A 14768-nucleotide genomic window follows, 5' to 3' on the forward strand; every position below is an offset into this window, starting at 1 on the left:
CGGTCATATTTCACTGCCTTGAATCTGATTGGCTAATCAGAGGTGCAGTGATTCAGTGTCTCAGAGGTTCAGACCTGCGGTCGTCTCCTCAGACCTGGTATCGTGTCTCAGACCTGCCGGTCTGTAAGGCAAACCTGCCGGGTTTGTCTTTTACTTGATGTAGGCACTGTCTGTTTGGACAGTTGTCTGTACTTTGAAGATTTCCTTTCTGGCTTATCCCGAAGTAGAAGGATCCGGTAGTACTGTTTTCTGCAGCCTACAGTCTTTCCTCAGACTTGCATGGATATGGAAGTATTCAGTCTGTTTCTTTGGTATCATTCTCAACAGATACCCAAATTGTCTTCTTGTACTGGTCGGTCATTTGACTTGGCCGAATGTCTTTGGTAGTGATGTAACCGGACTTCTTCCGGTTGTTCTTGTCTTGTGGATGATCGGTTGTTTGATGGTTCCGGTTTTGAGCTTTGGCCGATCCTTCCTTTGTGCGGTCACGTTCCGAATACTCTTGATCGGTTTGGTAGCTAGACCGGTTAGGTTTTCTTCAGTCGGTTCTCTTGTTCATCCGGTCCGGTTCCTTGTTCCTGCATGGGAAGGTTTATTTAAGTTAGGTTTATATGAACCGGTCTAAATTTATCTAACAAATACTTATTTATTTCCATAGAAATAATTATTTATTAAGTATTCCATATTCTGGCTAACTGTCTTATTTATAATTATTTATTGTGCATAATGAAAAATAGAACTGCTGACATGGGTTACGTCTACCCGTCAGCTTATTTTAAGGTTAGGAAACATAATCCTAACAATCCCTTGTAACAGATGGGTAGGAATATCTGTAAAAAGAATACAAAGAAGAATTATTGGATATCATTACATATAAACATAAATGAAATTCCTTAATTTGAAGAGTTTACATACCAGATTAACATTTTTTATGTCTTCTTCTATTATTTTACAATTGATCATCTCTTCTTTAAGTGTGGAGGCAAATAATATGTAATCATATTGCATATTAACCTGCAAATAAATTCAAAATTATCAATGTCATGAACATCGAGCAATACATAGCACAAAATCAAGTGAAGCACTTACATATGATGATGTAAAAAAAATTATAGTTTTTCATGCCTTGCAAACCTTCTAAATTTCGAGTGCAATATATGGGCCCAAGTGTCCACTACTTCACTAGCAACTTATTCTTTTTCTTTCATTGTTTGAAATAGGTCACATATTATATTGGGAAACACATTGAAGAAGAGTACCTCCCTACAAAACACATTAATTTAGAACATAACTACTTTTCTATTTTCATTTGAGAAAATCTTGCTTTACTTACCTTTCATCTAAGTATTCAGGAAAAAACGAAATCGGCCAATTTTTGTTCCTTGTTTGTTATTTTTTCCAACATATTGGACACGACTTTCATTTAGGGGAATTGATGGCGCACGGAGATTTTGCTGATCTTCCACTTCGAATAGTCTCAAATATTAACGCATCCCCCCTCATCTTCATCTTCAGAAGATTCATAAGTTTTAGAGGCTTCACAAGCTTCGGTTTCCTCGCCCGAATCATTCCATTTAACAGAGTGTGTTGGACTATCTTCATTGTCCGCATCTGAATCCTCAGAGGGGTCTTCAACTAGGGGAATATTAATTTTCAAGACTTCACTATCTAAAGTGTCCCCAACTTCCTGCTTTGGAGGATCTTCCTTATTTACACAACCCTCTGTATTCACATTCAAGTGTTTGATGAACACTTCTAACTCTGTCAAATTGAGCAAACCGGCCTAAAAAATTGGCTTAGGATTGATGTTGCGTTTCTCCAACTCGCCTTATATATATAACAGTTGTTGTGTCGTATCTTTAAAAGTTTAGGAGACTTTGGATGTTAACATCTGTATATTATAAACACAATACTTTATTAGTCTCAAAAACATGAAAGTATTGACAAATGAAAGTAAATTTTTCCATTCAATACCTTTATGTCGTGTTAAGGTAATTCCAATAAATGAAATGGAATCTCAGGTTCATTTTCGTTAACTGTTGGGCGTACCCTTTCCCTCCCACGTCCAAAACCATCTGCTCGAGATTCTAACATGCTAATAATCTTTGACAATGTGATGTCATCCCAGCAAGAGATGATTAGAAAAGACCTTTGGTAAGGATTTCGTACACCATTTACAAAAACACCATCTATGTAGTATATCTGAAAGAAAAGGGGAACATGTTAGTTAATATTTCATATCAAGAGAGTAATTATTAGTGAATAGAATATTTACCAATAAAAAGGTTAGAGGTCCACCAAAATAGGGCTTTTTTCCTTTTGTATCATTTGATTTTCATCTTCGGACACTCTCAACCAATCCTTGTAGTGTGAATTTGCACCAGTTCAGGTTCTTTATGTTCTCAACATCCATTATGGATTTGATAATTTTGAACCTAAATTAATATAATACATGAATAAGTATTCACAAATACAAATAGATATATAATAGATTTGAAAAAATATTTACTTGGCTTGTGAATTTTGAACTTGACATAAAAAACTTGAGACAACAAAGACAATGAAGTCGATTTTGAAATCGTCGTCTGCACTTGTGTTACTTAATATGCAGGGTATCATAGCATTGTTTCAGGAGCTGAAGTTGATTCCTTTATGCTGCATTTGACCCTCCAAGCCCTCAAGAATAAATAATAGTCAGGGTCATGTATGTCGATCCCAATGGACTCAACTATGTTCATTGTCCCTCTAGGGAGGTTTAGCACGGACTGGACAAGGTCTTCATCGATAAGGATGTGATCACCGTTGGGCAATACTAGAGAACTCTTGTGGTCGAAAGTTCTGACTACGTGTTTTGAAAAATGAATAGGAAAATTTGGAGATATCCAATGTAAGAAGAGAACCAAACCTAATTTCCTTCACATCTTCTTTCTGTTCTACACTAAGTTTTTGAATAATATTGAAAGGCCATTAAGGGATGATCTTATTTGAAATGCTACTTTTTTTTACTGGTTTTGGGGGAGGTGGTAATTCTTGATCGAGAGGTGTAGCTGTAGTAGTATCAGTATCAGTAGTTGTAGAAGCAACAATAGAAGTTGATTCATCGGTCAATAACTTCGTCTTCGTATTCCTCTTCCTCTTCCTTTCATATTGATTCATAATAACCCTACAACACATAATTTTCAGTGAGAGAACAAAAATCAGTATTTTACAAAATAAATGGAATAAACTGGTATAATAGTAATGAAAATACTAGAAACACAATATGAATCAAAATAAACTACCTTTTTGATTTATTGTCCGCGTTATCGTTGGATATAGGGACGGTTTTGTTTATGCTATTACACACCGCCAAGACGAGCTGTCGGCCGTTGAAAGTATCCACTAGCATGTTCTTGCATTAGTTTTGTCACATTTTCACAAGAAATCTTTGTAGCATTGAAGAATAGCACTAGGGTTTCAAATTTTAAAGATGATCGGTGAGGGAGAGAGAGAGAGAGAATGTGAATAGTCTCTTGACAAAATGAATAGTGGGATTGCAGCGGGAAAATTTTGTTTTAATCCTTCATTTAGTGATTTTAGCTTCACATAAATTAAAATATAAAAGAAGATAGCTTCACTAGGTTGCGCTTGTAAAATCAGAAAAGAAGATAACTTCACTAGGTTGTGCTTGTAAAATCAGAAAAACATATAGCTTCACTAGATTGCGCTTGTAAAATCAGAAAAAAAAACAAAAAATTAATGCTTCACTAGGTTGCGCTTGCAAAATTATAAAAGCATATAGCTTCACTATGTTGCGCTTACAAAATCAGAAAAGTAGATAGCTTCACTGGGTTGCGTTTGTAAAATCAGAAAAGCAGATAGTTTCACTGGTTAGCGCGCTTATTTTAATTCTCCAATAGGGTTTACGTATATGCATGAATAAATGTTTTTACACAAACGTTTAAAGGTCTTTACATTAATGTGTTAGAGGTTTTACATGAACTTCTAGGCATATAAATTGTCACACAAAAGCGCCTCGCTTCAGTCTGTTTTACATAGAGAGTGGAGCGAAGGAAGCTTCACTCAATAGCGCCTCTCTTCATTCCGTTTTACATGAAAATTGAAGCAAATGACGCTTCACTCAATAGCACCTCTAAGTGAAGCGAATGACACTTCAATCAATAGCGCCTCTCTTCAGTCCATTTTACATGGAGAGTGGAGCGAAGGATGCTTCACTCAATAGCGCATCTCTTAAGTCCGTTTTACATGGAGAGTGGAGCAAAGGACGCTTCACTCAATAACACCTCTCTTCATTCCATTTTACATGGAGATTGAAGCGAAGGACGCTTCACTCAATAGCGCCTTTCTATAGTTCGTTTTACATGGTGCTTCATCTGAACCCGGAATGAAATCTAGGTTTTAGTTCTCTCTCTTCCTTTCAACCCGACCATTGATTTATTAATTTAATAATGCTGCTGAAATCTGATTGGTCCGAAATAGGGGAACACCCCATTTGGTAGTAGAAGATCTGAATTGACTTGGGTGAGGGCATGGCCCTGCCATTGTCCGGCTACAGCGTAGTGATCCGACAACCGTGCATAGATATTTTTGGCCAACTTTGGTCAATATTATTTTTATTTTTCCCTAAAAACAATATTTAATAACAAATATAGTCTATATATTTGATTTTTTACATTATTTATGTTTTATATTTTATTTAAATAATTCATAATTTAATTATTTTGGAATCCGATCGATAAAATATGGGTCCCAAATTATTTAATTATTTTATTCCTGAGCAATGAGCCCTTAAAAGAGGTTTTAGAAAAATAAATTTATTAACTAGGATTATTTTTAAAAAATTATAAATTCAGGGACAAAAATAAGTGTATACAACTATTTATACACTTTGTTTATTTATTAAAACCTAACACATATGACTAAGGATAAATCTAAACTTAAAATGTGACTAGGCTTGTGTCAATCTATCAGTAGGGAATGTGTCTAGGTTGTGTCATTGTGCAAAAAATAAATAAATTGTTGGAATTGGTGATAAATATATTAATACCAAGTTCTAATTAAATTAAAGATAAGAAGATTATATATTTAATTTATTTGTTGAAGAATTAATGTTGTAAAAAAACTAAAAATAAAAGAGTTAATCGTAGTGATTGATTTTGATTAGAGAATTGAAGTATAGTTGTGATGATGTCATGTTCATCATTGATCCAAGTATTGATCCATGTCTTGAAAATGACATCAGTAGAGCTTGGAAGAAAGCACAACAGTTGGAAGAAAAATAAGATAGAAGAGGACAAGTTAATTTGAATTATTTGTTGCATAACCAAAGCTGAAAGTGATAACACACTACTGAAAATTTTCAAATTTGGCAATTGTGGTAACAATTGCATACCCTCTATTTGACTTATCCTCTCTAATTTTCTGAACTTTGGCTATTTAATAGATGTTAAAGAGAACCCTAGAAGATAGAGTTGAAATTTGTAGTGAGTTGAGAGGTTCATTTCAAGTGAGGTTGCCCTAGAGAACATTCCAAATTTTCAATTCTTAGTGTTTCTTGTAAATCTTTGTGTATCTTCTTGTAACTTCACTATTTTATCTTTAATTTCCTTGCTCTAGTTTGGCAAGTGGATGTAGGCATTTTGCTGAACCACTATAAAAATCATGTGTTGTTCTATTGTTATTTTCTTTCTTGGTTCACTTCTTTTATTCTTCAAGCAATATCTCTATGAAGAGATCTTGTGTGTCAAACGTTATCATCAAGTTTGGTTGGTTAGTGAACTATTGTGTTGCCCAAGTGTAGTAACTTATTGCACATCTCTCTCAAAAAGTGGTATCAGAGCATTATTTGCTCATAGCCTTGTGAAGGTTTACACTTAGTTAGAAACTAGTAAAATTATTTTGGTTTCTTGGTTGGTTTAACATGGCTAGTAGTTTTTGCATTGTGAAGTTTACTAGAACAAATAATTTTGGGATATAGAGGTTGAATATGAAATCTCTTTTGGTTAAAAAATGAATGGTCGATTCCCTACTTGGAGAAGAGAATATGCCCAAAACTCTTCCGGGTGACAAGAAAAATTATATTTTTGTCAAAGCTCAATCCCTTATCATTTTGAGTTTGGGTGATAAAGTATTAAGAGAGGTGTTGGGTTTTGTCCTCCTAGCTGGAGAGACCAACTTGGTGTGAACTTTATTTAGGCCCATAGTATATAATGTGAAGGGACATTATATTTCATTTGGGTTAACTAGGTTTTGAGAACAACAAGAGAGAGAATAGAGCAAAACATATTCAGGGTTTTGAGGTATCAGCTGGAGAAGATTTATGTTTATTGGAGTTTACACTATTTGATCGACTTCAAATGTTGACAGTTTGTTGGTTATTTCTTGGACTACATTCTGAACGGTAAAGATCTATTTTTTAAAGCTTTCTAATTCAATCCAATAAAAATCAAAATTACATAATTAATAAGGTTGGTTGATCTTGTTCTTTATGTTCTTTGTTGTTATTTGTCAAGATTGTTATACATGGTTGTCAAACACATTAGTGTCAAAATAATAAAAGAAACCAACCACGAAGTAGTCCACGGTACAAATCTAGTTCTAAATACTGGACTGATCTTTTGTGTTTGCTGGACTATAAAGGATTGAAAGGTGATCGTGTTATAATTGATCTCTAATTTGGTTATATCTAGAGTGAACTCTTACTTGTAACCTTGTTGATGATAATGGATTGTTAAGTGGTCTGCTCAGGTCCCGTAGTTTTTATTTTCGATTTGAAAAGAGGTTTTTCCATATAAAATTTGTCTTGCATTGTGGTGTTGATTTTATTCTATTTTTTTCATCTTTTATACTCAATTAATTGGGAAAATATTATGTTTTGAATAATACATTTTCCCATTAAGAGATTGCAAAGGAGGTCACACATGCATCTCTTTGGTTGAAGCTAAAATCTATTTACATGACTAAATCTCTTGTGAAAAATATTGTTTATGAAGTAGAAGCTCTTTGCATATATGATGGTAGCCGAAAATACCATGGAGGAAAAGCTTGATGATTTCTTGAAAATCATTTTAGATTTGGAGAATATTGAGGTAAAGGTCGAAGATGAAGAACAAGCTCTCTTATTGTTCCAAAGCCTCCTTAAATCCTATTCAAACCTAAATGACACAATGTTGTATTTAAGAGAGTTCATCCCCATTGGAGAAGGTTCACAATGCCTTGTAGTCCAAATAAATGTCAAACATTGTTATTGGAGTTAAAATCTATGGAGATGCATTGATGCGATTAAAACGATGATGATGATGATGATGAGTACGACAAATATGTGAGTATTGTCTATTTCAACTCTATAAATGTGAATTTTATTTATTCTTGCAACCCAAATGTATTATGCTAGTTTAATATTAAAATAATTAGGTTACTCCAAAAAAAATATAACTAGATTTTGATGGAACAACCCAAATAAATCCAATAATGATTATCTTAGAAAAATATTTTATCTTACTGTGTTAATCTCGTTTTAATTTATATAAATGTTTTAAACAATGAAATTTTAATCAAGTATAGGGTCAAAATTGCTCAAAAATAAGTTATGGTTCGTTTTGTCGAGCGCTGGAGTTTAATTTTGATACGCGAAAAAAGAAATGCATGGGGCCAAAATCTACTTATTCATTAATCGAAAAAAACTAATAAGGAAGAAGGATGGTACCGTTTAACGTTCTTCACTAAAATTAGCAACCTCCGGGGCCTCCTCAACGTCTAAGTCCCGAACGAATATCTTAGATCGCACTCACATAAGCAAACGCCTCGTAACTTGTCGCAAATGGTGATGTCACACCCCAAAAATCATCTTTTCTAGACCGAGGAATCTATGGTATTGACAAAGATTTAGGACCGTGGATGATGGCACCCAGGACCGAGTGGTCCGACCGATGATTCTACAGACAAGGAATTATCTAGTAAGTACTTTTTCTACTGTTTTCTAAACTCACACAGTTCTAACTATTCATGTATTTTATATAAACGATGCATATGGTTTTCAAAGCATGTTTTTATTGAATGTTCATGGTTTTCTAAAGAAGGATGTTTTTAAGTTAGGGCTATGGAATCTAAGTGATCATGATGAAAGAATTGACGGTCATGGGAGGATAGCTACCAAAATGAGCTTTAGTAGTCGGATTCCAAAATATGTGTTGACGGTATTGAAGGATGGATGCCTCACCTTGGGGATCAGCTCCCAAGGTCTAGGGTCCCAAACATGTGCTCAAGTATGAAACTGTGCACACGGATGATGATATACCCTTAAAAACACTCATGGATACAATGTAGTAAAATATCTTTTATGTATTACTTTTAAAATGCTTGTTGGGTCTATCGACTCACTATGCTTGTGTGGTGTAGGAACTCAGCCACGAGTTTTTATGACATGTGAAGGAAGATTTGGAGTGGAGCATGGTGCGGGAAATGCGTGTGGAAGGAGGGACCGAGACCGTAGGACCGACTTTTTGATCAATCATTTCAACACTAACCCTAAAAAGGCACCCTAGAACTTTCGCATTTATGTTCGAAATCGCGTTGATTTAGGTGGAAGAAATTAGAAAATTAGGGTGTAACAGGTGAAGCTTCAGCAATAACCACGATTTTCTAGAACTGGATGAAAAATTTGACGTTCTTAGAATGGGGAAGAGTATTTGTACCGCTCAGGGAAATTAGAATTTATATGATTTTGACATATTTAATCTTTGAATTTGGTTCTTAAAGAATGTTGGGGTGATTTTTAATTATATCCAGAACCGCGCAAAGAAAAATAACAACTTACAAAAAAAACAAACTTTTTCAAAGATATTTTTTAACTTTCGGATTTTTCAATTTTACTTTTTTTTTTTATAAAGTAATTAATTTATTTGCCTGTATCTATTTTAAAACTAACATGAAATAATTATTATTTTATTATTCTTTTTTTTTAAACACATTTTTCCGGCAGGCTTTATGATTAATCCGGAATTTTATTTAATGTGATCAGCTTTGATGGAGAAACATAACAAATTTTAATATTTTGACTTTTTTTTTGATAAGATGTATATAGTTATGAATTAAATTAGGATGAATGTATTGCCCTGGGCCCTTTTTTAAAATTTTGAATTTTGCATGGAAGAAATTTAACGTTAGATATAATATGGTGCAGTATGGGACTTGGACCATTTCCACAAAACCTAATTTACATCTTGACATAAGTTAATCAAACCTAAATTACATTACTTATCATACATGAAAATCACATATATTAGTTGATGAGAACATAATTTGCATCATCTACAAATTGATCGGATCCAGTTGGAGGCAGGTTATGACGAGAAACGTTCTTTCGAACCTTAGCATGAGTTTCAGCTTCGTGCTGGAACATTTTAACTAATTCTTGAAGTTCCAACTTCCTGACTTGAACCTTCTCTTCATCTATGGGCTTTTTCAGGCCAAGGTAGAGAATCCCAACACTGATCAACACAATTCCCAAGATAACAACAAGGGCAGTAAACAGTGCAAACGCATATGGAGTGTTTTGTGCTCCTGGGATTCCATCAACATTGATGCCAAACAGCCCTGTTATGATCGACAGAACAAGTCCACATCCTCCAAACACAGCCAAATTATGGGTAACACGGAGACTCCTATCCTACATTCACATATCATATATAGTAGTAAAAAACGAGTGAAATAAAAAAGTCATAGAATAAAATAATTACTAAACGCTGAAATAAACCATTGAAGAGAAGAGCTGATCATAGTACAAGTTAACCAAGCTAATCAGATATTCAACGCATTGTTAACACAAAAGAAGATCTTCTAACAATAACAAGGAGGGGTCTTGCTTCCAGTCGAAGAATTTAACAAGGAGATCCTATATCATAGTGCTTGGAAAACATCTATACCAATGCTCAATATAAGTCAAATTGATGAGACTATTTTGAGCATGTATAGTTAACTATGGTGTTTGACAGTCAAAACAAGTTATATTACCCCGGATTCGGTGGGTATGAGTCCTAGTAGATATGTCGCTTGTCAATTTGAGATTTTGAAAGCAAAACAAGACGAGCACTTTTTTAATGATAGGACCCAGAGTTATATTCGGGTATGGTACAGACCAGGAAATGACCCGCATAAAATTTTCTTTTCTGAGAGGGAAAAACCATTTCAGATTATGACCACATAAATGTAGAATGAACTTAACATTTGGATTTTGTATGCAGTATTTCAAATAAAATAAGAGATTAAGATTGGTGTGTTCAAAATTTTAGGTAGAAAGTATTGAGATTCATGTCATCTTACAAAGCTTGTCCATCCCTATTTAACGGATGTATCTTGGTACTATAGCATCAGGATTAAGTATTCTATCATTCTATGGTTAAATAAAATTATGTTGATTTAAGATTTTACACTTATATTCAGCTCTTATAAATGAAGTAAATAATTAACATATTTTTCTAAGAAATTCAAACTCAAAACAATATTTGAGAGTTGACACCAACTTACTTTTAATTTGAATAACATTCTTCATACCCATATAATAAATCCACACAGGTTGATATAGGATGAGGGTATTCTAGAGCAAACCTGCAACCAAGCACGCACGGTGCTTTGCATGACATCTTGGATGGTAAACAAGCGCCCACGAACTGCTTCCTGTTCCTCAATCATTTCTCTCGTACTCTTTCTTATTCCTTCTAGCAAAGTTTTGGTTATGTTACCCCTTAAATGTTGAATAAGCTCGAAAACAATCTCTTCTCTTGCATGGAGTGACCATTTCACTCTGATAACCTTCATTAGGAAAATTTCTCATAAATACATATAGCAAGAAAAAATGGAGAATATATACACAAATAAGCTCATGACATATTGGCATGCAAACTTTCTATTTTTTTCCTTATTTTGTTCCATAAAATACACATCCAAACTGAAAATGATTCAAGGGTAATCCAGTTATCCTAACATAATTCATATACAATGTGCTGCTGGTGCATACCAAACACAATTTACAATTCATGTTTGATGGGGTTATTAGGAATTTTATTCCAAATAACTACTTATTTCATTCTCAATTAAATCATTCAAATCATCAATAAAAATATCAAATTATCCATTATTTATAAAATTTAGATATTAAATACAAAAAGATATTTTAGTAATTTAACCGAAATAATCCTTTTCATCAAACAAAATTTTGATTTCATAATCCAATTTTTTTCTGAATAACCCTAGATCAAACCAGCTCAGTTCTCTCTCTCTCTCTCTGGTTCTATGTAACAGGAAATAGTGAAAGATGGTGATGTAAAGTATATATGGAGGAAAGAAAATGAGGGAAGACAACACAGAAAATGGGGAAGGAAATGGTGTAAAAGATATTAGCATCGTCTCTAACAGTAACGGGTCCATATGTCTAAATGAGTATTCATACGTTTAGATGAGCTTTTCATAATTCATAAGACTAGATAAACTAGTTGTACAAGTATTACGCCTAAATGATATTTTGATCTCTTAAAACTATATTTGTGAATCTAACGATAGATTGTAGAGATGTTTACCTCAAGCACACTAACAATCATTTAGTGATAAGACCTACTACTACATACCATCAAGGCATCAACATTATAGAAAAATAAATAATTTTGAGTTTTTGAATTTCAACCCTAGTTCATATCCCATGGGGTTAGATTTTAGAGAGAAAATAAATTGATTAGCTTATTTATGGGTAAAGACCCATATACATGAGGGGATCTCTTTATTAAGGGATATATCAAAATAATCTTAGGATACACATAGAAAACCCAAACTAATTCCGAAAGTTTAGGGATTATCTATGTAACCTAGTTTGAATATTTACACCCCCTAAAACTAAGCTAAAATATTATCTTCAAATCAAGAAGGACATGTGAGGGTGTTTATCCAGCCCAGATGTACTTGATTCAACCCAAAGATATGATGAGGGTATTTTAATGAAGAAATCCTGTGAGGATGCAGATGCAACACTGAGGCTTTACACGGCAACACGAAAAATGCAGAGGGGTGATGCCGAATTTTTGGCAATGGCGTTAAAGGAAGCTTGTAGGGCGTTGCTCAATTAACGATGCAACATTGGAATATCTAAGTTGGCACTAGAGTTTCTGACCGAGAGGAGATGATAGAGTATCTAAGGTGATGCAACTTTAGAATATCTTGATTTCTCCTTTATTTAGATCTTAGCCGCATCACACTTCGTGTGGTGACCAAATCCTATGTATTGAAGGTTGAGACGAAACATTGGTATGAGAGCTATGGGATAAGCACTAGGTCACCCATTTCCTCCACTAGGTAATCCATTTCCATTTATAAATGTAGGGAAGGGTTATAATCCACAAGAGTGTAACCCGCCTTAAATAAGCAAAACCCCTTAAAAATTTGATGTTACAACCTGCCATCTTTAAACATCAGTAATTGAATCCGTCAACTTAGTTTGCATGTTCAAACATGAAGCTTACTTGACATCTTTTATGAATCCATTTCAAAAGTGTTAGCCTGCTAAATAATAAGCACTCAAGATACCAAGCGGAGAATAATTAGATCAGGTTAGAGATCACTAAGCGCAAAAAGTATCCACATCATTGTGTTTCTCTCAAGTATAGTATATTTTATAAAAGCACTATGGAATGAACTTATTAATCCTCCACGTGCAGAGAGAGGGTGCAGTCAGTGTTTTAAGAGTTCATCAATGGTTTGTTACTGAAGAAGTTGCAAGTTTATCTACTCTGAGTAGATAATAATGCATGATGATATCATACAACAAGCGAATAAACTGTATTACCTGTCTCGACAGCCTTCTGATTTCTTGGTTCAAAATAATACTGAAAAGTTTCAAATCTTCATGGTTCCTCCTGTTCAAAGAAGGATTATCACATAGATATTAGAAGGTAAGTGCATTATGATATTTTTCTTCTCTCTATAATATGTTGAGTTGAAGGTATTTCAGTATAAGAAGATGGATGCATATAAAGGTACCTATTCATAAACTTCAATTCCATTTCATCAGCTTCCCCAAATATGGACTTTCTAAATATCCTTTTGTATAGAAGAAGAAGAAGCAAATTATAAAAGATTTTTAACAAAAAATGAAAGAGATTATTATAGCAAGAACTATCAAAAAGAGGCAACAACATTTAGTTGCATGGTCAAGAGCATAGCTCGTAACATAGAATGTCACAGATTATAAAAGGAAAAGGAGTTGAAAATAATAAAAGTAAAATCCATGATCTAAGAATACATATGCTATTGATCCACTAACGATCGTGGGGGAGATTTGGGTCATGTTGTGGAATGTTCTTAATCTCCACTGGACGAAGTCTATCTCAATTTCTGGATTCTAGGAGGTTTGGATTGGTTGTGGATTACATAACAAAATCGGAAGGCACTGGAAAACCATCCTCATCACTATCTGGTGGATTATTTGGATTGAAAGGAACTAGTCTGGACTTTTTGGCAAGGCCGATCAGAATCCATAAGGGCCAGATCCTCACCACCCTAACCGAGGTTCCCTTGTTTACTCTTCCTAGGTTATTATCAACCTTCTCGATGAGTTGAGAATGAATTAGATTATCGACTACTTTTGTTTTCATTGTGTTGAAGTTTGTTTGAACTGTTGTTATTTCCACTTATTTTTAGCATTTCAGTTTTAGTTTGTGGTGTAGTGGGTGGTTTCTAAGAGAGTTTCTAGTAGATCATGTCCATGTAATGTTTTATTTTTTGGCTCCACCATCTAGTCATTTAGTTATATTTAAATTATTTCAACCTAATGAAAAACTACAATGTTTTACTTTCCATCTCTTTTCTACTTTTGGGAAAAAAATGTGGTCACAAGGGGGTTAAACACATAATCTGCAAACACACTTGACCATTTAACCAGGCTCACAACTCGCCGTCTGGCATGTTCGAACCCAGGACCTCTCGAGGAGACTGGGGATATCCACCTCTTATTGCCGCTAGACTAGAAGAGGGGATATCTTTTTTCTACTTTATGAAAGCATTCTTAGTTTAAAATAACCAACAAATTGGTATCATAGCTATCTTCTTGAGGGACTTGTGAGTGAGAGAAACCCACCACGACATCTATCTTTTTCTATGGATTCAGTTATACCTTTTACATCATTAGCACCACTCTTGTTCAATAGTAACAATTACCATGTCTGGGGAGGCAAATGATCGGAAGCTGTGGAGGAGGAGTATGCAATGCCTACAAGCTAACCCAACACTGGCACAGATAAAGAATTGCAAGGAGAAGAAGACAAGGAAGTCGAAGGCAAGGGCTACTCTATTTGTTACTGTGTTAACTGAGATTTTGATCAGGAAAATGACCATAAAGTCAGCATTTAAGGTCTGGAATTTTCTCAAAAAAGAGTTTGAAGGAAATGAAAAGATTAAGGGATGCAGGTCCTCAATTTAATTAGAGAACTCGAGATGGTGAAGATGAAAGATTCAGAGACCATCAAGAAGTACTCTAACAGATTACTCACAATTGTCAACAAGGTAAGATTGATTGACACTGAATTTCATGATTCTAGATAGTTCAAAAGGTGTTGGTACTGTTCTTGAAAGGTTTGAGGCTACCATTTCCTTATTAGAAAACACTAAAGACCTGTCAAAAGTCAGTCTTGCAGAAATCTTGAGTGGCTTGAAGGCACAAGAACAAAAAAAATTGATGAGGAATGAAGGGTTTGTAGAATGAGCATTGCCAGCAAAAGTGCAATCAA

General features: G+C 34.3%; 1 protein-coding gene across 1 annotated transcript; it reads right to left on the reverse strand.

Moving 5' to 3' along the window:
• Positions 1–9147: 9147 nt before the first annotated feature.
• Positions 9148–13108, reverse strand: LOC124936357. Its single transcript, XM_047476852.1, has 4 exons — positions 13024–13108; positions 12830–12899; positions 10606–10809; positions 9148–9667 (listed from the first exon to the last, which is right to left on the reverse strand). The coding sequence occupies exons 1-4, from the start codon at positions 13044–13046 to the stop codon at positions 9281–9283; spliced, it is 684 nt and encodes a 227-aa protein (XP_047332808.1). The 5' UTR covers positions 13047–13108; the 3' UTR covers positions 9148–9280.
• Positions 13109–14768: the final 1660 nt, after the last annotated feature.

Source organism: Impatiens glandulifera, chromosome 4, assembly GCF_907164915.1.
Source record: "Impatiens glandulifera chromosome 4, dImpGla2.1, whole genome shotgun sequence".
Lineage (NCBI taxonomy): Eukaryota > Viridiplantae > Streptophyta > Magnoliopsida > Ericales > Balsaminaceae > Impatiens > Impatiens glandulifera.

Coding starts and splice junctions, on each gene's coding strand:
- LOC124936357 (XM_047476852.1), bottom strand. CDS start 13,046: ATGGAATTGAAGTTTATGAATAG. Junction 12,900..13,023: donor GAATTGAAGTTTATGAATAG/GTACCTTTATAT, acceptor TTCTTTGAACAG/GAGGAACCATGAAGATTTGA. Junction 9,668..10,605: donor CCGTGCGTGCTTGGTTGCAG/GTTTGCTCTAGA, acceptor ATGTGAATGTAG/GATAGGAGTCTCCGTGTTAC.